Source organism: Dermacentor silvarum, chromosome 6 (genome assembly GCF_013339745.2).
Source record: "Dermacentor silvarum isolate Dsil-2018 chromosome 6, BIME_Dsil_1.4, whole genome shotgun sequence".
NCBI classification, from domain to species: domain Eukaryota; kingdom Metazoa; phylum Arthropoda; class Arachnida; order Ixodida; family Ixodidae; genus Dermacentor; species Dermacentor silvarum.
Window position 1 is genome coordinate 73,422,445 of NC_051159.1, and position 25,102 is coordinate 73,447,546.

Sequence of the window (25,102 nt, forward strand, 5' to 3'; positions counted from 1 at the left end):
AAGAGTTATTTTTATTATTTGTTAGCTTGAGTTTCTTTTACAGCTATATTTGAACCACGATTTAAACTTTGCAAGATCGTGGCTATGACGCAGGTTTTCGCTAGCAATCCAATCCAGTTCTATCCAATTAACATGGCGGCGCCCGGAGCGCGAAAGAAGGTTATCCAAAAAGATGACTTAAAACGTTTAATGAGAGAGCGGAAAGAGGCCTTAAGTCAGTCAACAAAGAAGATAACATCTCCGTACGCAAAATATCCTTTGGTTTTGCTGCGATGTCATGCGCAAGGTGTTGTATTTATTTCTAATTTGTGTTCCACCTTGTGTTGTAGCAATGTTGTGTTGCTTTCCTTAATTTGGCGCACATACAACAGTTTAGGTCAGCTGACTTGTTCGATATGTGTGGTCCACGTGAAAAGCGAGACCTTGTGGACAGCTCACGTTCTTGGGAAAGCGCACAAGCAAGTAAGTAACGCCTGTAGTACTTGGCTTGTAAAGCCGATAAACGGCTGTCGGCGTTACGTTATCGTTCATGGACAGATGACAAGTTCACCGTATATCGTGTATGTGTGCATGTATTTGCATATTTTTGACATGGCAGAACGTGGAGGACCTGAAAGAAAGCGCGGCCAATCATGTACAGAGTGACAGCATACTCACCAAGCGCCGAAATGATGCATCTGGGGATAACCAAGACGGTACGTCCTTCTACGATGTTTAACAAAACTTGGTTTTGTAGGCAGCATGTGCTCTTTAATTGTCAAAACGTTTTCACTGCTTGAATTTCAGGTAAAAACCGGAGCCTACCGGGAAGTGCCAGGTTAGTGGCCCTTTACATACAACAATGTCACGATCATTTGGGTAGTTTAGTTTCCAGACGACTTTTTAGATGCATCATAAGATCGTAATACGTTCCGACCAGAAGTTGCCGTTACTTCAAGAAGTGTAGGTAACGTCAAGTGATGACTGATGCGTTCTGTCAAAACACCTCTCGTTATGCGCCAAGAAAAAATCGAGTAGTACCTGCGAGGTAGATGCGCTAGACTAAGCACATTGGCAGACATTGATCAATATGTTAAAGCATTTTACAAACAGTCAAAATTGAAAAATTCGCTGTGGGAAAATCGGAAGGTTTTTGAAATCTAGCTCATGTTATCAGAAATATGATTTATAGACGCTGGAAGTGTTGAATAGATGTGGAGGAAAGGCGCACAGCTGTGTGTGTGAGTACTTGCCTCAGTCATCAGTATTTCTTTGTTGCAGCCCACCTCACAAGAAGGCAAAGGGGCCTCTCCTTATGGCTGATTACTCGTCAGATGAGGACATGGATGTTAGTGCGTCCACACCGAATTCAAGTTCCACAGAATCTGCACTCCCAAAAGGCAAGTTCTTTCTTTCTTTCAAGCGATTTATGCTAATATCACTGTGTGAATATGAAGGAGTATATCTGCTGTAGTATTCTGTTGCTCAATGAGGCAGACAGTCAAACTGTGGAGCCAGGCTGTGTGTGGCACTGCTGTGCTTGAAGGGAAAGAAGCTTGAAATGGAAAGAAGAAAAGAACAAGCAGCAGGAAGAGTGAGTAGGATATCTGTTCACAGTGCAGCACAGTAATGTGGCTTTGCAAACACAGGAATGACACAGTGCAGTATAAATGGCACTTTAAAATCTACATGACATCATCTTCACCAGACTGTTGAACTGGATTCGAACCTAGGGCCGTATTCTGAAACGTTCCACTTGGTAAATTTCTTTTTTCGCTTTCAGGCGCGCGCTGATTGGCTGGTTGACCAAAACCAGAAAAGAAGTCGCGCCACCTAGCAGTTCCGGTGTACGTCACTTTGACGTCACGGTGTCAGTGGGTGCTCCCGACATGTATTGAATAAACGAACACGCCTGTGTCGTTCTGCGGCCGATACATTCGAAAACAACACACCCGAGCCGCTCTGCACTCGCACGGTGCGCCCTCACGTGTGTTTTGCGGGTTTGAGTGTGCATGTTGGCAGTGCATGCTGACGTCACGGGTGAGCAGCCGGTAGACTTATTGAACGCGACTTTCGCCTAGGCAAAATTTCTCCGAAGTGGAACGTTTCAGAACACTGCCCCTAATCACAAGTAAAAAAAAAATACTTTTGTGCAAACTTCAGCGTAACCAGAATGTTGCGGTTCTTTTTACTCTGGAACAAACTGAAAAGAAAAATAACGGTTTTCAGTTTAGGGTTGCCCACCTTACCTTCTCTGGAGTTTTTCATCCATCCATTTTCTGCACTTGTGGCTCAAACATGTCACCCCATTTGTAAATGCACTCAAGCTTGCTGTTATTTTAGAAGTGGCAGCACTGCTAATATACTTTTTTCATCTGTCGGGGAAGGTAGGTATGTTAGTAATACACGAGTGCTTGAAATTGGTGACTGTCATATAGTTCTGTGGTGGTGGGAGACATATTGCTGGAGTGAAGATTCGATTCCTAGTTGGGCAGTTGCTTTTAATCACGCCAGCAGGTAAACTGAAGTAGGTGCGGTACAAATTGGCAGTCGCCGGGAAGACGAAGCATAGAAAGAAGGGGTGTGCGAATATCAACATTTTCGAATAAAGATCGAATACGAATACTTCGCTTCAAATAATGATATGCACATGCATTTCTTAGCAAGTTGGGTTAATTTTTATGTTGGAACATTGCAATTACATTGCTAATGTTAAAAAAGACTAGTAAGCCATTATACTAAAACATTGTATATTTGGCTCATGTTAATGTGGAAAATTCAGTAATTCCCAGTAGCTGTCCCGCCAGCCTGTTGCTTATTATACCGCATCAAATGCCCGTAAACTCGGTGGCATTTCACCCTGTGCCAGTCGCCCCTCATTGCACTTGCTGTTAAGCAATAAGCTCAGAATTGGGGTGGCGCTGCAAAAATAAATAAATAAAAATAAAAAGTGCACCCTTGCTGTCCGCAAACCCGCGTGCCCCTTGCTACTGAGGCTGGCTTTCCCGCAACGTTTAGTCGTTTAGTGGCTGAGTGGGCTTTACAGGCAAAATGTCGTTAGCAGCAAGAGATCATCACAAAATTCACCACAATATCGTCCCAATATTCTTAGATTAGATAAAAACAAATGCTAACAACCGTGTTTGCTCCCGCACAGCCAACAATATATTCGATTTGATTCGAATATTCGTATCCAACCTAATATTTGAACATTTTCGAATATCAATTTTTTGAATTGAATATGATTATTAAAAATATAATATTCGAATATTTGCATAATAAGGTTTAGCATTGGTGCTGGAGCTCCTCGATGGGCACTAAGTTTGAGGGGGCCACATGTTGGCACGACACAGCAGGCGAGGCAACTGCTGCTATGCAGCAGCTACCAGGCGTTTCACAACACTGTCACAATGAGGAGCGCTGCCACCGGCGTTGAAGGCGTCGCACCTCGATGGCGCTCGAGACGAGGGCGACGGAAAACCATCAGCGTTTGTCAATGTCTGGTGAAAGGATAAGATAGTATTAGCTTGACATTAGCTGTCTGTTCCGCTCAGACCAGTGTATGCACTACATTGTGGCATGCACATAGCTGATGAGCAAGAATGCTAGTTTGTTTGTGCACAAATTGCTCATACCAGCAGCGAAAGGCAGAATGCTGCCCTGTCTCCCCTGCAGAGCCAATTGGTGGAAAGGGATGTTGGGTTTACTTGGCCAGGTCACTTTTGCAGCCAAACACACGGCGAGTCACTTGCATCTCTGGACACCTTCTAACCCTCTGTGTGCGGGCCATATATGCATCGTTGATACCATGACAACAGAACAGCAGCGATAATGGCAAAAATGTGCTTCAAATGTGCATATATTTGCTATCACAAAAAAAAAAAAATGATGCCCTACTTACGACGCATTGCTTCTGACGTGTGCTTCCAGAATGCTAGTTTTCTTTTTTTCTGACTGCCTGTGGTGTGGAAAACAGTGCTCATGCTGGAAACAGTGCTTTCTATGCAGCTCAATAGCGCCCTCAAGCTTTTGTACATAATAAATTTGTGTTATTTTCCTGTAACTATCCTTAGACTATGCAAACAAACGTAGACTGCTTCACACCATTCTGTACCGTTATTTTTTCACTATGGAGTTGAGTCATTTTCGTTGCACCATAACAAAAAAAAAGTTATGATTCAATACTCTGAACTCGATTGTGCTTGACAGCAGCGACTTGATCCGCTAGACATGTGTGTCCCTCTTCCATTGCACAAGGGACTAGGTGGATGAAGTGTATAGACCCGTGAGCTCATGGTAGCACAAAAAGAACTAGCCTACTGAGGGCAGAAATTGGTTGCTTGAACGCTCTGAACAGATCTAGATCACGGTGTAAAAAAGGAAGGTGATCCGACGGCGGCGCGATGCGCAGCCACTTAGTGTGACTCTACGCACGCCGCTGCTGCAAGGGGCAGCACCTGTTCTGGGGGCCACTTTTTCGCTCACTTTGCTGGCACTTTTATGGGCACGCGCGGCAGAAGTGCTTTATTTCGATGAATATATGTCGTTCGCCTGCTTAAAACGACTCTACTTGGTTGGAGGAACGTCCCTTTATATTTCTGCCGACATTCCGATTGACTCCGACGCGGCGAGCAGCAGTAAGCGCAGCGCGCCGTCTGCTCGAGCAGACGACGCGTCTCTCTCGTGTTCGAAATGACGGTATTTTGACTGTAAGTGGCATGAAACCTTCTACCTGCTCAGGATTTGGCGTCTAAATAACGAAAAATTGCATAGATTTGGGTATGGGTGTTTAAATGCCGACGGAGGTCGTAAATTATCTACTGTTGTGCCGCTTCTCCAAGGCCTCCTGAACACGTGCTGCCCCTAGCGGCTGCGCTCACTTTCGGTCACACGAAGTGGCCGCTCTCTCGCCCCAGCGCGGGCGCGCCGTCGGAACACCTATCTTCTTACACCGTGATCTAGATACTGACTGGATCAGATGTCGTTTTACCTCAAAATGTCTAAACACACAAGGCAGGAAAATGAAAGCCACCACAAGTATCCCGAAGATGAGAAATGTCAGAGGTGTGCAAGCATTGCAAATTTTGGGTTTGTTTCAACGCCATGGGCACCACTCTAGGCTACACCACCTGCCAAAGGGGCTTAGTGGCTGTAGAGTTATGCTGCCAAGCACAAGGTCGTGGGTTCGAGTCTCAGCTGCATTTTGATGGAGGAAAATGCAAAAAAATATTGGATTTAGGTGCACATTAAAGAATCCCTGGAAGTCAGTATTAGCCTGGAGCCCTTCACCATCAGTTACCAGTTCAGGGCCCTTCATGAGCTCTTTGAATTGATGAATGTGTAAAATGAATCTCCAGAAAAATTGTCAACACGACACTTTCTATTTTTCCAGATTTTTTTGATAAAGCCTCTGCAAGTCAGCCAAAAGAAACTACAGCAAGTGAACCTCTGCAGCCAAAACCACAGACATCAACTAAAAATAAAAAGGCCCCTGTAGAAGCTTTGCCAGAGGGCTTCTTTGATGATCCTGTCTTGGATGCAAAGGTATACATAGATAAGAAAGAAAGAATAATGATGATATTGTTGCTGAAATTTTAATTGGATTTGTGGCATTTGCGTAAAGATCACATTGGATAAGAGAAAATTTCTCAAAGCCTGTTATTATTTGCGTTGTCAATGACTGTTATGACATATTGTAGCTCATGGTTCTAAAATAGACATTTTTCTGCATTTTGGCAAACTATCACAATTCTGCTCGAAATCTTCCGAAGCACGGCTAATGTTCACAATGAATGCACAACTGCCATGATGGTTCAGTGGCTGTGAAAATCTGCTGCCGGGTGAGAAGGCAAGGGTTTGACTGCCAGCCACAACAACTGCATTTCAGTGGGCAGAATTTTTTAAATGTGCGCATACCTGTACTTTGGACGCACAGCTAATAATCTCTGGTAAACCCACCGCGGTGGCCCAGCGGCTATGGTGTTCCACTGCGGAGCTCAAAGTCGCTGCTTCAGTCCCTGCTGCAGCAGCCGCATTCCGATGGGAACAACAGAATGCAAAAACACTTCTGTGCCCTGCATTGTGTGCACGTTAAGGAACACCAGGTGGTCAAAATTGAACTGGGGGCCCCCCACTATGACACACGTCATAATCATTATTTTGGCATGTAAAACCCCCAGAATTTAATTTCATCTTTGTTAATCAAATGTGGTTAATTCAGAGCCTTCTATTATGGCATTTTTCATAGCTCCTGTGTTGCTTCGAGGCAATAAACCCCATCAATCATCATCAATGAATTCGTATTATGGAACAGTAGAGTTAAAATTCTGCTGTTCTAAAGGATTTTGTGACCAAATATTCTGCAGTCTCATTGCAAGTGTGATGTTACAGGCAAACAGCAAGCCAGTTTGCCATGGCCTTTTTTCTTTTAATGCTTGATTTCGGTTTAATATTTGATTTAATGTTCATAATAACATGAACTATTAGATAAAACGAAAAATTGACATCCACCCAAAAGCGGCACCAAGCAACCCTTTGTCTGCTACTGTTGGGTGGGTGTCAGTTTTTTCATTTCATTTAATAGGTTATGTCATTGTGAGCAATAAATGAAACATTCAACCGAAAGCAAACATTAAAAGAAAAAAGGCTATGGCAAACTGGCATATTTACACCTTATGGATTCCTGTAGAACTGATTGCCGTCTGGTATTAGCTGGGTGAATCTATATCCTACATTTTAAGCTCTTTGCACCATACTTTAAAGTTGGCTTATCATTCCTCCTGTCACTTGTCAAAGCACTTAAGAAAAAAAAATTTTGTTTGCTGTCTGTCTCTGTAAGATTTTATCTCCTCTGACTATTTTCAACGTGTATATTCTGTGAACAGTGTAGGCACAACCCTGTCGTTGTTTGTATGGCTTTTTTTCGAGTGAAAGTAATTAATGTTTTCCGGAAGCTAATAACATGTTTTTCTCACTGTGTACTTAGGCAAGGAACGTGGAATACAAAGACCCAATTGAAGAGGAGTGGGAGAAATTTAAAAAGGAAATTGCAGAAGAAACAACAGTAAGATAACGTTTTGCTGGACACTGTCATAATATACTTGTACATTTTCTTTTTTCTTCTAGCCTGCTATTTTACAGTGATAGTAGTCTCAGTCTGTAGCATTGTTACTACACTGGTATTTTGCTATTGATATCAGTGCACTGTTTTGTACACTGGGCATACATGAATTTTTTTGTGCTGTGGCGTAGATAAATTTTATTCTGGTTGGGGTTTGGTAAAAAAAAGCATGCTCCTCATTATATTTTGCGAAGGAATTACCTTCAAATACCAAGCAAGCAAGCACCCCCTTTTCTTCCACATCTCAGACAACAATATCTATACCATATCAAGATTGATAATGGAGGTTAGATGCATATGTGCGATGTGCAAAGGCTTATGATGCATGGGTGATTTTCCATCTCCCTGGCGACAACCGACTCCGTCAGTACTAGGAGCTGCCATTCTGTACGTGCAACAAAGTTGCACAAGTAATTTTGAAATTTAAAAACATGTGCTTGGTGTATCACAGCATAATTTTATTTTAATATTTGTCTGTTTTTTGTGCAGTATCGTGTCGTATAAAACTTGCCATTTTATTTTTCTGGTCAAAAGTGACCATGCTAATGATGCCTTGAGATTGGATGATGGCTTGAGACATTACAATAATTATGTCTACTCATTGTTTCCGTGGCAACATTTTCAGCTATGGACAGCAGCAAAAAGCGAGCTTTCCACCTTGACTAAAGCCCCTGTAAAGGGTTATCACTGGTAAAAGTGTGATGAATTGTGCACAAAAATACTGCAACTTGTCCACTTGTGAACTTGGAACTAGTGGTTTACAAGCATATTTCTTCCAGGTGTCGGAAGCTATTATGGCTGAAGATATTGAGGAAAGCAAAGTGGAGCGTGACATCGAGGAAATTGACGAGCAGATGTAAATATGCCATGCATGCGGTTTTCTCATGTCTCATCTTTGTGCTATTTATTTGTAGTTGTGCACACAGCTTGCATGTACGCAACACGCACTATTGCCGCAAAAACGTACGCTAGCAGATAGCATCGGTGCCTCGACACACTTTGCCCCTGTTTGTACCTGCAAGTTTAATAGTCATTGTATGCTTATGATTAGTGCTGGTACAAAGTATTGTATCAATATAATGGTTTGGGTTACAATATCAACAATCAACATTAATTTGCATGGCTCAACTGGTTGAGAAACAGAGAGCATAGTCCTTCTTTCATTGAAGCCACATTGTGGATTCAAGGAGTACTGAAATCTACTTTTGAAGCTATAAGGACTACACGCTTGTCGTGCATAGTAGTATGACACTGGGCAATTGTAAATGTTCGGATGCACTTATAACACTTATTAGATATATTTTAGTTTGATACTAAAGTTTGTCTCTATATGCTCAACCTGCTGTCATTGAAATTGCCACGGTGTCATGATGTGGAGCTAAATTTTCTGACTTCATGTAGCAATAAAGCTACTTATGATGACCGTGCTCATAAATACAGCAAGCAAAAGTGCTGTGAGCATTTTGGGGGGGGGGGCACTCCGCAATGAACGCAAAACCAAGAGTGAGCCAGCGTAACACAACATCATGGCACATCCAACTCCTGACCAAAACCACATCACCACCTGGTTACCCAAACTGAAACTGGTTTGCAGAAACTAGCATTTACGTGAATTATTTCGAGCATTCTGACACTTGCTGCTATATTTTCTAGGTTGTACAGTGTTTGGACCTTTAGTATTCGGACAAAAAAAAAAGAATAGTTGAAAAAGTTATGTCAGTACTACTTGTAGATCTTGTAAATAAGCAACTTGACTGCATATTTCCTCTACACACATCTATTTGGCTGCTCAGCTTAAATGAAGGTTTTCAGATTTGTTATTTCATTTGTTTAACAATACACAGTACTGCAGGAAGTTTTGCTGCACAACCAGTGAGTTCTTATAAATCCATAATTTCATAATGTTACATCTTAAGGCACAATCAATGAACACTGTGTGCAGATGGTTCCACATCTGTGACATAAAAAAAAAAGGTTTTGTAGTTTTGAACGTGAGCCCATTTGAAGAACGTGAGCCCACTGCATTTGTAAGTTATACAGTATAGCTTTATTGTTAGGGGTGCCTTGTGAACTAGGCACCCGTATTGGGCACCGAAACGTCAATCTGTTTTGTGTTTTTCAGTTGGCAAGTGAGCGTTTATTCAGCCAAGCTTTGTTGTTACAAGAACCAAGTCTTTTATTTACACAAGTATAACAGAATTTTTGACAGCTCATGTAGAACAAAAGGGATGAAACACGCACTGTTCTTTCCATAGTTGGTCTAAATTTGGGCTGTTTCCTAGTAACATTGTTCTGCCTGTGTACTGATTGTATTCTGCCTAGGGCATTGAAAGGTTGGCTTGCGAGCAGAGCACTGTGAAATTTCAAATTAACGAGATAAATATATTGTGTTATATTTCAAAGACAGTTTCAAATATTTAAGGTTATGTGCTTTGCCAAGCTGGTATCTATGCAAGAAAAAGCTGACATTACATATGTGCAAAAGTGGCGTATATATTGTGCTGGAAGCATGTTTTACTGTTGTAAAGCTGAAAAAAAGAACTTGAGCCATGCTATATATAGAGAAACATGGATTTATGCCAGTTAGACTTACTCTAGTATGTCAGAAACTGATGAAGTAGACTTTCAACCTGTTTAAACAGATTTTGCTGCAGGTCAGTATCTTCAATATAACAGCAGTCCCATAGAGTAGCCATGTGCTAGAGGAACCAGTAAATCAAGATGCACTTGATTGTTTGATTCATCACAATGCAGTTTTGTCTATGAAAGTTCTTTTTTTTTTCCGCAAGCTAGTCAAATCACTTTAGAGTTAACTATTTAACTGCGTCAGTTGCCTCATACTGCAATACAAGATCACACAGTATGCATATCTTGGTTTCAGCCACAACTGGCAACGGGTTGATCAGCTTCAGCAGAGGAAAGAGGAGCTTATGAAGAAAGAAGTTGCCGCTAGCGAAGGCAGTCAAGACAACAACAGTGATTTGGAAGATGAGGAGTATGAGGAGTTCCTCAGCTGGCGAGCGAAAGGAGTATGGAAAGAATGACTGCCTACCGCCTTGCCCGCTTATAGCGTGACTGATGGATATCTTGCTGTGCTGGTTTCTCCTTGTCAGAAGTTTCTACACATGACATCCACTAATGCATTGCATGCTCATCGTGAAACTTTCGGGTGCTTCAGCTAGGCTTCAGCACTGTGCAGAGAAAACTGGCACAGTTTTGTCCCCACGTGCAAATTATGCTGGGTGTCTGAAAAAGAAGTTCCACCAGCGATGTTCTCAAGTTTATTACATGTTGTGTCATTACGCTGCTGCAACATCATCGACACATTGTTCATTGTCATCGTCACACTTTTTGGCTAACATTAAAGATGTATAAAGTGTACAGTTTCGACAACATAGTTCACTGTGTATTTACTTTTTAGAAGGTGTTAAAGACCGTTAGCCATGTTTAGTTATAACTTCGTTATTAATGTTCTAAGGTAAGTGGTTTTCTACAATAATTTCTGAGAAGAATAACACATTTTTTCTCATGTAGTTAGTTATGGTCCCTCTTCACTGGCTTACCTTGTTTTTAATGTTCATTCTCCTCATATTATGCATTATGCAATTAGATTTTGTTTCACAAAGTTCAACTTATCTCTGGCAAATTCCATAGATGAGGTACTCAGGTCAACTTTTACCACCAAAGGCTTTTTAACATGTATTACAAGTCCTTATGCACTAGCTTTTCATTGCACTCTACCACCGTCAGTGACTTCAACCGGAAATCGAACCCAAGACCGCTCGCACAGCATTTGGCAATTTACATCACAAGAGCTGTTCTAATTTAGCCCATATAAATGGCACAAGTGAGTAACAACACTTTTACTAATAAATGAGGAATTACCGTAGTATTCATTTGTGTTTTGCATAACTAGGAGAAAATTTCATGTTGTAGCTTTTTCTTATTCGAAGTCTTTTAGAGTGGGCCACTTCCCTGATGTTGGTCACTGTTTAAGGGCCACGGTTAGAGTTACGATGACTTTCATTGCACGCTACTTCTGGAGCTGTTTGTAGTGAAGTGATTGCAACCAATGGCAAAAGTTGTCCATGCTCTAATAAGAAAATATATTGTGCATAGTAAAATGGCACTGCCACTGTGGACGCCTGGCTTCTATGGAATGTTTGACAATTACCTCCTACAGGGAAAGGCATTACAGTGTAGACCGCTTATAACGTAAGTCGCCGGAGTCGCGAATATCCGCACTATAAGCGGTACCGCACTATAACCAAAGCAACAATTTTCAAGGCCCGCACATATGCAAAACGTGCACCGAGCCGCCACGCAGATGCGACAGTCAAGGAATGCGGCTAGAACGTTTGCATTCAATTTACAGTCGAATCTCGTTAATTCGAACCAAATCACGCGGCGGCACCTCCGACCAGCATTGCTCCGGTACCGCCATAGAGTAAAAGCTTAGGAGAGACTCCTCAATGTCGCGCGAACAAAACAAAAACAAAAAAAGAAAGAAAACACGGCGGAAATTCTCAAATGGCAAGGTCGCCGATTCTGCGTTGCGCCGGAACATGCGTGTTCGTGCCGACGTCTCAGCCACGCTACGGTAGCCACGCGTAGAAAATGGCAGTGAACCCTTCTTTCTCCTTTACGCTTCCTCTACTTTCTAGTCACGTGTTGACCTTGCACGCTGCGGCTACGGCGCAGAGGGAAGCAGCGGCGCTGTCCCAGGCCGGCCAACGAAGCTGCCCATGCCGGCAAACGCCCACTTCCCGATAACGGCAGAAAACGAAACTTCGGGGAGCTGGCGCCGGGCCGGCTGCATGGCGGCGGGCGCGCACGGCGACAGTCGAAAGTGAGGGAGCTACGAGGGAGGGCGAGGGGAGCCACCGAAGCAGCGGAGTTGCCGAGGCGAAATCCGCTTCCCTGCCGCCCTCCCCCCTCACATTCCACGGTCTCCGCATGCGCCCTTCGCCGTGCCGTGCCGGCGCCGCCCGCTCCCCAAAATTTCGTTTACTACCGTTATCGTGAAGCGGGCGTTGGCCGACGTTGGCAGTTTCGTGGCCCTCGCTCGCTATGCGCGCCGTGATATTTCACGACTCGCACTCAAGATTCTGGTTTCAGCCTCACTGGCTGTTCGTTCGCAGCAGGTGCCCTTCTCCTTCACTTCGTCTCTCTTTCTTCCTCGAGCACTCCTTGGGGCGCCCGTTTGAGGGGAGCGTTCGCCGTCTCCGCTGACTTCCGTACTCCCAGGCAGCCGCACTGTAACCGGTATTTCGTTTCCCGCAACTGCACTATAAGCGATACGTGTATACATGAAGTGCAATGGGAAAATTAGTAGCCACCTTATTGAAATGTAGTACATTATTTAGGTTGTGCTGAAATGTCCACCCGATACAAAAATTGGTGCAGAAACCACAAAAGGCGATTTTCAGTAAGCAAATAGCTATTGCAGTCCGCAGAAATAAAAATAGACACACTGGCAATTCTTTCGAAGTACCTATATACTGCTGACCTCGGTGGCAGTGTTTCATGATGATGCCACAAATTATCGTCGATATATTTTGGTAGGCAGCGTAAAGACGGCGGCACGATGACTACGGCAGCATGATTTAGGCGAATGTAATCACGACAGCGTGACAACGATGGCATAACTGCGGTTGCATACCTGCGCTTCTTCGCTCGTTTGCTCCAACAGAGGCAAGATATTCCTTGTACAATACGGTTTTAAAAAATGCCGCAGCTTCGCTTGAAAGGCGAAGCATTGATTGCAATAGCAAATTAGTAGACATCTACACGAACTAAGGATAGCTTTATCGGCCATATAAACTTGTAGACATTTGCTTACTAACTAAATTAACAAACACGGTGTAACGCGTGCACAGGTAAACATTCCCCAGAAATCCGTGCTGTGTCTCACAAAAGAAAGCTTGATTCCTTTCTACAGACACTTCTTCACATTTAACGTCTTACTCTACATATATATATACACAACCTCTCTTACGGAATGGGGGTGAATTGAGATTAATTTGGCATAGCACGACATGGACAAAAGCGGTGAAACTTCTTTTTCTAGTGACAGATTTGCCCACCTCATAAAATTATCACTTAAACAAAATACAGTTGGGACCCCCCTAAGTCTGTCCTTATATCTGAACACACTCTGAAGAAAAAGACGGCGTACATGGTGGTTCAAATGATTCGATTATTCAATGTTGATCACATCTCTCCGTCTCTTTCATGTTCATTATTCACTCACTTCGTATCTTATTCGCATCGTATTTAACGCGCAATTACGTCGACCATGCCTTGTTTAGCATTGAAACTGGGTTGATTTTCTTTTTTTTTTGTCAGTTTTTGACACTCAGGAATGCGCCCCTCGCCTCAATTTTTTGGTTGCTCTTTCACGTTACCGCAAGTGTTTACGGTCTCTTCAAAACACGTCAAATGCTCGGGCGACGCACTCAGGTGTCCGGCGACTCTCTGCTGTCCCTGCTTCTCCAGCCCAGCTCTCCTCAGTACCAAACAGTGCATGCCATATGGTCGAAGTGGGGCACTTCGTGTCAAGGGCGCAGCATATAGGTTAGACGGCACTTGGTGGCGCGACGTGAATGAGGGCGACAGCGACACAACCACTTACATTCCACCCCACTTATGACGTGTTCACGGCTAATTATATCCTTTTTTGAGTATATCCTTAGTTGCTGACTATTGCTTCTTGTTCTCGGCCTGGTGAGATATACCATTTTCATGTTCATATGACATCTACAAGTCGCATAACGGGCCATTTTTTTCAGAAGGTGTTACAAGATAGCCAGATCCCAGGTACGCTAACCCCATCTGAAGTCAGCTATTGTCTTCAAAACAGATATTGCAGGTCTGTAATGGATCTCTAAAGCGGAGAAATTTGACAAATTAATTTACAGCTTACATTATATTGCCACAATGTTTACGAGGGCTTTGATGGTATATTTCATTACAAATAAATGGTATATTTAAGAGTGGTGTATAATGCGTCAGTTTTGCCAGCTTTAGATATATTATTAGGTGCAGTTTACAGAATTGCGATATTGTTTTTTATTTATTTATTTTTTTGTTACTCAGAGCTTTTGTTGCAGCAAAGCTGCACATGGCTAGGGTTCCACGTATTTTTCCAAATACCTGGCTGACCCACGGTGGAGGTGAAGCAGGCTTCAAGCACTCCGCCCCTAATAGTAAAATAATAAAGGAAATAAGTAAGGATGCATTGTTGCAAGTCGATGGGTATATATGCTGGAATCGTTTCTGAACAGCACCTGAACTCACGAGCAGGAGGCATTGCCATATACGCAAAGGACAAAATGTTTGTGCGACAATACGTCCTTGACTCGCAAGAGGACAATGCCACCGACTGTGGGGATATCTGTGCCGTACAAACAAAAGATAGAATTGTGATATCTACTGTGTATATATCTGCAGGCACACCCAAGTGTGATATCAAGAAGTTCGATACCACATAGTTTCCATGAGTTAGCCGTAATGACACTACCCCTGTGATCATCGTCGGAGACTTCAATGCGGATATTTTAAAACCAGACAAGGAATGGTTCACTCAGTTTGTGCTAGAAGAGTTTGGTTTGAAGTGCCACACCAATCCAAGTCACTCAACAACGGTCGTGTACAGATTAACTTTGGCCAAGAATCTGTCTAAGGTTGTGACCAAACCAATCAGTGTATATCACAGTATTCACAAAGCTATCGTCACTACCATTACCAAATGGTGAAAATAAAGGCATGTACCCTGGTATAACCCTGCATGATGTGTTACACCTTCACTGGTCATCCACCTTCATAGACTGGAATGGCTCTTCAATTTTTCTTTTTTTTTTTTTTTTGCATATTTCAAAAATTTTTGCACCTGAAGATTTGAGTCATAAATTCGCTTTCTACGGTCACTAGGTTTTATATTATTGTTTTAAATGCAATAAACCTCATCTCGTTCGGAGCAGGGGTTGTCGGGGAAAAAACATTCTTTTTTCGCATGTGTTCAAATAGGAGCCCGTGAGCTACAGCTTCCTTTTAAGACTTCTGCTAAGCAGACATCGCTACCACTCGGCTTCAGATTGAATGTGTGGCCTAGCTAAGCAAATAAGTAAATGTTAATTAATGAACCTCATAATTAAAAAAAAATTAAATTATGGGGTTTTACGTGCCAAAACCAGTTCTGATTATGAGGCACGCCGTAGTGGGGGACTCCGGAAATTTGGACTACCTGGGGTTCTTTAACGTGCACCTAAATCTAAGTACACGGGTGTTTTCGCATTTCGCCCCCATCGAAATGCGGCCGCCGTGGCCGGGATTCGATCCCGCGACCTCGTGCTCAGCAGCCCAACACCATAGCCACTGAGCAACCACGGCGGGTATAAACCTCATAATTAGCCACCTGGACATTGCGATTTGTCTTGCAACGTCCGTCTCTTAAGCTAATCCACGTGAACTGGCCAAACTTATGCTCCATGTATTTTTATTTTTTTTAATTCTTAAAAAAAACAGCATAGGTGCTACAACTTGTTCGTGCATGCTGCGATTTGTCGTGCAAGTAATGTCTGCCTCTCAAGCAATCTATCTCAACAGACTGAATTTAAGCTTCATGTGATTTTTATTTTAAATTTGTTAGAAAAAGTATACGTGCAGTTTAGCTCCAACTCGTGCGGTTCGTGTGTGCTAGTTCAATAGTGATATCAAATTTAGTCTGCTTCTCTAAAATGAAGTGAACGTAAGCATAATTCCAGAGTTGACATAACATGATTTTCAGGTGAAGCGTAACGGGCAAAACCAGTTGTTCTTGAGTGCTGTTTGCCACGCCTCCACCATGCTACTGGGTGTTGCAAACATTACTGGCATTGAGTTTTTGGTGTATACGTACATGCATTTTGCACTGCAAGCCATTGTTACTAGAACTCTGCAGACTATGCAATGAGGCATTATAGACGCTCAAAGTGCATGCATGTAACCTAAAAAATTAAATTATGGGGTTTTATGTGCCAAAACCAGTTCTGATTATGAGGCACGGCGTAGTGAGGGACTCCGGAAATTTGGACCACCTGGGGTTCTTTAACGTGCACCTAAATCTAAGTACACGGGTGTTTTCGCATTTCGCCCCCATCGAAATGCGGCCGCCGTGGCCGGGATTCGCTCCCGCGACCTCGTGCTCGGCAGCCCAACACCATAGCCACTGCGCAACCACGGCGGGTCGCATGTAACCTGATGGTGCAACACCAGTCTCGAAATTGAGATGGCCAATGTTCAATAGCAGCTGACGTGCTTACTGTATGTTCACAGACACCATTGCAGTTGTGACAGTTAGTTAATGACAATAAATCCAAGGACACGTATGCGCTTCTTATGAGTTGTAAATGCGAAATCATTAGCCGCTGAACGGTCCTTTGAGCTATGAACTCCTTGCAGGCAAGCGAGCGCGTTGAGACGCTTGGGCAACTGGCAGCATTGAAAAAGTTTTAATATGTTGTGCCAGTAAAAATTTTGCTGACACGTTTCATCTTTTGTGTTTTGTTGGTGTTTTTTTGCTTTGTTGGGGTACAATGTCAAAGTCGGCAATAAAGAAAAAATGTGGTTGATCCCTCTTATATAGGAATCGGTATAGAACACGAAAGTGAAACGTGTCTTCACAGAAGTAGTGTAATGTTTATTGCACATTGATATATAATGTCTATTGGTGTTTTGTGGCTAAAGCGCCCTTAGGCGTTGATGCACCCACGCTGACGCCTGGTGGCACGTCTCCTCCATCACGACTACCAACGTCGATGACCATGAGCAACCGTCGTGCATATGGAAGCTGCACTACGCTGCACACGCTAGCACAACGCGAAAGACGAAGCACGTAACTGACACACTAATACAACGCGCAAGACAAAGCACGTAACTGAATCGTCACCGAGTCAAATCAGCGCGTACAGCGCGTCGTAATTGCAGCCTCCGCGATCAACTTCAGAAACATTTTCAGAGCTAATTGCGGAGGCCACGCTCCGCTGTGCTGAGTACGGTGAACGCCACCTAGGTGGCGTTGGTAGTGCTTCTTGATGCCGGTTGCCGGTTGCCTTGATGCCGAGCCGGTTGCCTAAGGACAAAAACATATCGGAACAAATATTCGGAACTGGATGAGACATGTGTATGCTGCAGTAAAGATCCAGAGACCACTCAGCACATCCTAATGGAATGCGACGGGATCCACCCAGCGAGAACCGTAGGTAACGTGCAACTCCCAGAAGCGCTTGGGTTTAAAGTGGAAGGAAACATAAACAGATCAGCCGTAGAGATCAGCAAGAGACGATTGGAGTACTGGTGGAAAAAAAGCAGGGAAAAGATGGATACGACCTGATCTCTTGAAATCATAGGCGGCGGTACAAGCTAAATTTTTGAAAAAGGTATACAAAAATGCTAGATAAAGAACATGTGTAGTATACCTGATTAAATCAAGCAGGCTAGGTGACTATTTGTCGCCACCCCGTTTCAAAGGGGATGCCAATAAATCATCATCATCATCGATGCCAGCGTCCCTTCGAATGCTGGCATCGAGGCGTCGTAGTGCTGAGACCACCGAAGCGTTCACTGTCGGTGCGCGTTAGTGTCATAATGCAGTACTTCTCTTTTCTGCTCGTAGGCGGCGGCACCGCCCCGAGCAAGAGCGCAGGTACACGGAGGAGTGTTAGATATATAAGGCGCGTCTGTGTAGCTCTCTGCAAATGCGTTTGCGGCGCAATGGGTTAAACGCTCGGCGATCTATCGTCGCGGACCGAGAGGTCGTGGGTTCGATTTCCAAATTTTGCATGTTTGTGGAACTTTTTCTTCTGGTTTCTTTCTTTGTATTATGTTCTATGACGTATTTCCGTGACGGAAATACGTCAGTGAAGTCTTGGTGGACCCCGGCATAAAACACTTTCGTGTTAAAAAAAAAAAGAAGACGCTTGGCCGACTGGTTTAGCCCAGTGGGTAAGACACTCGTCTTCTGAGCGTGGGGTCGTAGGTTCGAAACTCACTACCGCCAACGTTCTTTCCTTTCAAATTTATTCTTTCTTTTATACATAATTTCTCCATTGGGGGCCAGCTCCACCACTGGAAAAGGTGGCGTCGGCGTGACGTGTTATGGGGGATCACGTGGACACAACGGCCGCGTCGTCTGCTTCGGAAGTGCCGAAGCGAGCTGATAACGAAAGTTTAGTCCCACCTGTGCTACGGTTCTGATAAGTGGGGATGTTTTCCCGCTTCGGGTGTCTGCTTGACAAAACTTGAAAGCACTATAACACGTAGTGGATGCCTTTGAAGGCGTCCGACATGGCTTGGTCCCGCAGTGTCGGACGCGCACGCAACGGAGCCCGGTGTCAGCCTTCACACGTACCCGCACGCCAAGAAGCTGCATGTAGCTTGGATTGCACTCGGGTATGTAGCAAGAACGAAAACTTCCGCGAAGAAGATTTCTGCTACGGCGTTGGGGCTGCGATGTTCGGTGAGTAGTCGAAAGCGCGCGCACTGCATGAGAAGCTCGCCCGCGTGCGCTGCTCGGGTAAGGTCATGAAGATTTGGTCTATGAACTTGTTGAGGCTAGATACTGGCAAGTTCACCAGAATGGAAAGGGAACGGTAAGAAGCACATTAAAAAAAGGCATGACATATGCTCACGTTTGTGTTAGCACCAAACAATGAATTTACTGGATTAACAAAAAGAAGCTGCGGGAAATTCCTCGCTGAGAAGTCCGATACACATACAGTGCTACGCAACTTGAGAAATAACGATATTGAAATGTCCAAGAATTTAGAAGAAAAGAAAAAAAATTATTGAATCGTCGCGATGGCACGTATATCACGAGTCACCGTATGGCGTCGAAGTCCCTATAGCTATATCGAAATTATTTTTGAACAGCTCTGATAGCATCCACGCAACAATGGTTGCTTGTGTACTGTCAAATGTTCATAATATGCTGTGGCCTAAACCCACGGCACGGTGCGAAAACGCGCTGGCATGCAGACGCGTAGTCGGTCGCTGCGAACCCGTGCGTTCGCTGCATGAGGCTTCATTCTATTATGATTCTATTATGCTCCATTTGGTTATACAGACAACACACTATTGACCCTTTTCGCCGAACAGTTTGTTCTCGGGAAACGATCGAGATGGCGCTTTCGGCGGCGCGCCATATGTTGCCTCAGCGAAAGAGCACGAATACGAAACCATTACCGCTTCTGCTCTGTTTCTGTGCGATAAGCTGTAGGAAATGCAACTGGGTTTTCGATCACGCACTGTGCTCAATTCATGCTGAAAATGTGGGGCAGTGGATTGAAGACGTGTGCAGCAGTTAGCTGCAAAAATATATGGACTGGCATATTAATTAAGAAATGGAATGAGTATATGTGACCAAGTTCACGGACCGTTGCTACATACGGGCAGCCTCTAGCTGTTGCCGGCCCTTCTCGATGTACGACTTTCCTCGTGGACAAAAAAAAAAAAAAAATCACATATCCGCCAGCCTTGTATCGCTAACATCCAGAGAAAAGACTTCAACCCCGGAACGTCGGTAAGAGTGAGTATACCGCTCGTTAAACAATGACAAAGAGAGGAGTGCCGTTTCCTGGCATAAGTTTCGCACACGTTATCTACACACATCGACCCCAACTCGCACGCAAGCTAACTCACATTCTATTGTCAACGTATTAAGAATATGTGAATGGGCGCACACTTGAATCAGTGCGCCAAAGCATGGGTGACAGGCTGACAGCGACTACATTGACAGCACACGAATGGTCGAAGCTGAATGTTTCGTGACGGCCTACAGGAGTAAGCGAGTTACTAGCGATAATACATCTTTGCTACAAGCTATTACTAAGTACAGAACAATTACGTTCCAAGCCTTGTGTGCAGCAAGACTAAATCTATCGCAACTGAGCACACCTGCGAGCGATTAGGCAGGAAATATTCAAGTAGAGCTGCAAGTCGGGCTAGTTGCATGGTTTACATGCATAGTATACTTTAGCTGCGCTAATCCACACGGACAAAAACGAGGCAGACAAGACGTGCGCAAATTTTCAGGTAGTGATCGCACCGACGAACTTCACTGAGTCAGAAACGCGACAAACAACTGCTTCAAAGTATTTGCCAAATAAAGAACGAAGGGCAAAACGCACTGATCCTGATTCAATTCATAAGCGGAAAGCTTTGATAGCTTGGAATACATTTTTAGCCTCGTTTTAAGAACAAGCACCATATACGCTGCTCGCGCTGTTTGGACAAAACTTAATGAGCTTCGAAATTAAGCGCTTTTACATGTCCTCTGAAGCTGTCGCCAAAGCTTCGTGTCGACCACCCAGTCAGCATCGACGACATCTCCCGAAACAGGGGTTTCCTGAGCCGCGCCAGGCGTCATGTATACCCATTGTAAACACGGAGGCAACAGAGGCAGTTGAGGCAAGCAATGGACGCGTCACCACGTGATCAAACATGGTAGCGCCCATGGGATCGCCGCGAAAAGGGTCACATACTTCACATAGTCTGCTCTAAGCGATTGCCTATACCTTTCACGCAAGAAGCTGGTTCGGGGGACTCCATCGCGGCGACCGCGCGCCATGGGCGTTCACGGTACGTATTCGGTAAAGAGATAGTGCCTGTAAACTATTCTGCGCTTTCTGTTTGCCCAAGATTATTATATTGGCAGTGAGAAACTTCCCTCGTTTGGAGAGTACTTACAGAAATGGTCAGGAGGGCTCACGCGTGGTGCTTTTATTGATCGCCGACAGGCTACAGCCAAACTTAGGAGGAGCGCGCCGCGTTTATCCCTCATACTACGCAAGCGAGGCGCTTCCGACAGATTTGCGACTCCGTAACTCATCGACCGAGGTATAGGGTGGCTAACCGAGGCGAAGTTAGAACGCCGGCAAAAGCTTGCGCGGCCAAAGTACGCGTGGATAACACAGGCTTCCGAGAGTGAAGGTGACCAACACCTTTTACATAGCATACGCCTGGTGTACTTCTATCCGTGACGTCATGCTACCTTGTCCGACTGCCACAGAATCTTATGGAGACGCTCCCGAGTAAGCCGCGGTGATTTTGACGTCAACGCTTTCGTCACGCCGGGCTTGGCAATGGAAATTTCGGTCCAGTAGCATGATGTTTCGGGTGCTCGAATTGTACACCCTCGAGCTACCCTGTCCACCTCATCATTCCTCGCTATTCCTGCATGTCTCGGCACCCACATGATCTTGTGTCGGATCGGCTTTGGTTGTGTTGTGTCTACGTGCGTGGTGCTCACACAAAAATGTGGGCCGATCCCGGAGATAGTGCAAAGAAGCGGGAAGCGGGCAGTGTCATGTTTCCCCCAAGAGGCATCACATGATGTCAACAGGTGATATCATCAGTTGACGAAGACGTCACGTTAGACGTGATGACGTCATCACTTACGTCACCAGGCAATATCGTCACGTGACGCTGCCGTTAATCTCGTATATTCGAATTATAACTCTAAGCTATCATGTCTGCAGCTTTTGTGTAACTCATACCTTACAAATTTTCTGAGGCAATTTACTTTGTGAAATTCAATTAGTTCGAAAACACATTTGAGCTTGGCGGAGAGCCTAGGAGAATGAAGATGTATGCTGCACTTCCGCACACGTGCGTGCACTCGTGACGTACGTGTGTACACAGTGTAGCTATCCTTGATGCGTAGGCGCTCTGGCCACTGCATCTGTCGCAGAGCGTGTGATGCGACCATAAGCGATACTATGGCAAACACTGTCCAAAGACCGTACCTCTACTTAGCGGCCGTGGTAACTAATACCATAGGTCGGCGCACTCACTCACACTCACTCGCACTCATTTCAAAGGCGTGAGTGCGAGTGAGTGCCAGTGAGTGTGAGTGCAGGTGAGTGCGAGTGAGTGCCAGTGAGTGTGAGTGGAGGTGAGTGCGAGTGGAAGTGAGTGCCAGTGACTGTGAGTGGAAATGAGTGCGAGTGCGCGTGAGTGCCAGTGAGTGTGAGTGGAAGTGAGCGCCAGTGAGTGTGAGTGGAAGTGAGTGACTGTGAGTGCGCGTGAGTGCCAGTTAGTGTGAGTGGAAGTGAGTGCCAGTGAGAGTGAGTGCCAGTGAGAGTGAGTGCCAGTGAGTGTGAGTGCGAGTGAGTGCCGGTGAGTGTGAGGTGAGTGTGAGTGCCAGTGAGTGTGAGTGCAGGTGAGCGTGAGTGAGCACCAGTGAGTGAGTGCAGGTGAGTGCGAGTGCGAGTGAGTGCCTGTGAGTGTGAGTGCAAGTGAGTGTGAGGTGAGTGTGAGTGAGTGCCAGTGAGTGTGAGTGCACCAGGTGAGTGCGAGTATGAGTGAGCACCAGTGAGTGAGTGCAGGTGAGTGTGAGTGCAGGTGAGTGCGAGTGCGAGTGAGTGCGAGTGCGAGTGAGTGCCTGTGAGTGTGAGTGCAAGTGAGTGTGAGTGCAGGTTAGTGCGAGTGAGTGCCAGTGAGTGTGAGTGGAGGTGAGTGCGAGTGCGCGTGAGTGCCAGTGACTGTGAGTGGAAGTGAGTGCGAGTGCGCGTGAGTGCCAGTGAGTGTGAGTGCGAGTGAGTGCCGGTGAGTGTGAGTGGAGGTGAGTGTGAGTGCCAGTGAGTGTGAGTGCAGGTGAGTGTGAGTGAGTGCCGTGAGTGTGAGTGGAGGTGAGTGCCAGTGAGTGCGAGTGGAGGTGAGATCCAGTGAGTGTGAGTGGAAGTGAGTGTGAACGTGGTCAGTGCCTGTGAGTGTGAGTGGAGATGAGTGTGAACGTGACTGAGTGCTGTGAGTGTGAACGTGGTGAGTGCTTCTGGGTGTATAGAGGTGAGTGTGAACGTGAGTGTGAGTGCAGGTGAGTGTGAACATGAGTGAGTGCTTGTGAGTGGAAGTGAGTGTGAACGTGGTGAGTGCTTGAACGATAAGCAGAGGTGATATCGGTTCACCTTGCTTGCCGAAAAATGGAGGCACGTTGTGTGTACAAGCTCACTCGCGGTGATGACTTATCGCGCTAGTAGATGTGCACGCCAAGATAGAAACCACTCACTACATAAGGTCGTAATAATCCAAGGTTCAGGCATGAGTGAGACAATGTATAATGAAATGAGCGGATATATTATATCGCGATAGCAATTATATGGACACTCCAAGCGAACTTCTGCCGTGGTCGTGGACGTCGTTGTGAGGTTCCGTATTAAGTCCAAACACGGTAAAATCGTCGCCGCGTGCCGGCGGTACGCTGCGTGTGCGAGTGCAAGCTTGCGGGGTCAGCCGACACTTGCTGCTCAATCTCGCGCGCGCGAGGGAAAGGGCGGGGCGGAAGCGCGCTGCTTCTGTCGAGCGTCAGGCGCGGGGAGGGGGGAGGGTCGTCTTGCTCCGGCGGCGGCCGCGTGGGTGTCGTATATCGAAAGCGACCTGCGACGTGGAAAAAGTGCGCGCCCGCGCGGGCCTCCTCTTCAAAGCGATTTGCGACGTGAACAATGTTCAACTAGAGCCGGTAACTTCGTATGCGCTGTTTTTCGACGTTTAGTTCGCTTTGAAGCGAGAGGCGGCACGAAGGTCTATTCGCTCGCGGCTATACTTGCGCCTCCTTACTCTACCGTTCGGACAGCGAGTTTCCGCGGTCATCGAGCGAGATGCGTTCATGTTTACCTGCGCGCGCGTGACACCGTGTTTGTCTATTTATTTAGTAGGCGAATATTTACAAGTTTATACGGCCCATTAAACTACTATCCTTGCATCGTATAACTCTCTACTAATTTGCTATCGCAATCGAAGCTTCGCCTTTCGGGCGAAACTGCGACATTTTCTTTGATACGCCAGGGAATATGTATGGGCTGGAGCGCTGATGGCAGACATATCCAAATCATGACGGGCAAGTTTTGCCATGACTTCCACTGAGTGAAGGCGCTTAATACCGTGTGATTTGCTACACCTTCGCTGGTCATCTGCCTTCAGAGGGTGGAAGGGCTCCTCATTTTCTTCCTGCTTCCTTCTTAAACATACACGTACAGGCTCCTTATGTAAACAGGCAGAGCGGAAGAGGGACTAGCTAAGTTAGCACAGAGTAACAGACACGCACGCTCACATACATGGAGAAAAAGCGAAGATGCAATGATACATACCGCTTTGTTCTCCCTTTTGTGTTTGTTTCGGCGTTAAGTGGTTGACTAAGTATACAAACAGTCAATCTCTCCCTCTATTTCCCGCTCTCTTGGCTCAATCCGACCGAAAGGGAGCTTAGCGAGCATGGGCGGCAAACATGCACACGTCTAATGTCAATGACAGAGAGATGGACAGAGAGAGGCTGGGGCTGACGTCAATGTTTATGTCACCATGAATAAATTGAAAGGAAAACTTTAGTCGTGCTAGTTTTGCTCTACTTTGAAGTGTTAATAAACCAGCTCTCTTTAATAATTCAGTCAATGAATCCGTTAACTTGTATTTATTAAAACAGAACTTTATTGCCTTCCTCTACACCCCTTCCATTCATGCAATGAGTTCTTTTGTGTACGGAAACCAAACAATATTGGCGTGCTCCAGCACTGTTCGAACAAGCATTTTGTAGGCCAGCAAATTTTAGCTGGGGGCGCAAGATGAAGGTGTCGTCTCAGAAAGAAGAGTCGCTTTAGTGCTCAGCATGTACATTGATTTCCACTTGAGGTTATTTTGTTAGCATGGCTTTCCCATCGGAGAGCGTATGTTAAAGTGACACCTAAATATTTACGTTGCAATGCACTAATGAGAGGTGTGTTATAATTAATGTAAGTAAAATCAGATATCTGTTTCTTTCTACTTACTGTTAGCGTTACAGATTTTTGGGCATATAGAGTCATCTGCCACTCCTGACACCAAGAAAAGGCAGAATTTTGTATATGGTGACTATCACTGCGATTAATTTCGTGGTACGAAATACGATAGTTAGCGAATGGGCGGATGTTACCATGTAATCGGGAAGGCAAATCTTTTCTGTATATTAAAAACAAAACTGGGGCCAAATCGCTA

At 45.1% G+C, this 25,102-nt stretch overlaps 1 protein-coding gene across 1 annotated transcript; it reads left to right on the forward strand.

The window, feature by feature from the left end:
- Nucleotides 1–102: 102 nt before the first annotated feature.
- Nucleotides 103–11,513, forward strand: LOC119455583 (zinc finger protein 830-like). Its single transcript, XM_037716985.2, has 9 exons — nt 103–251; nt 363–462; nt 599–695; nt 787–817; nt 1,261–1,379; nt 5,372–5,523; nt 6,965–7,042; nt 7,879–7,955; nt 9,981–11,513. The coding sequence occupies exons 1-9, from the start codon at nt 133–135 to the stop codon at nt 10,141–10,143; spliced, it is 936 nt and encodes a 311-aa protein (XP_037572913.1). The 5' UTR covers nt 103–132; the 3' UTR covers nt 10,144–11,513.
- The last annotated feature ends 13,589 nt before the right edge of the window (nt 11,514–25,102 follow it).

Coding starts and splice junctions, on each gene's coding strand:
- LOC119455583 (XM_037716985.2), top strand. CDS start 133: ATGGCGGCGCCCGGAGCGCGAAAGAAGGTTATCCAAAAAGATGACTTA. Junction 252..362: donor ATAACATCTCCGTACGCAAA/ATATCCTTTGGT, acceptor AATTTGGCGCAC/ATACAACAGTTTAGGTCAGC. Junction 5,524..6,964: donor ATCCTGTCTTGGATGCAAAG/GTATACATAGAT, acceptor CTGTGTACTTAG/GCAAGGAACGTGGAATACAA.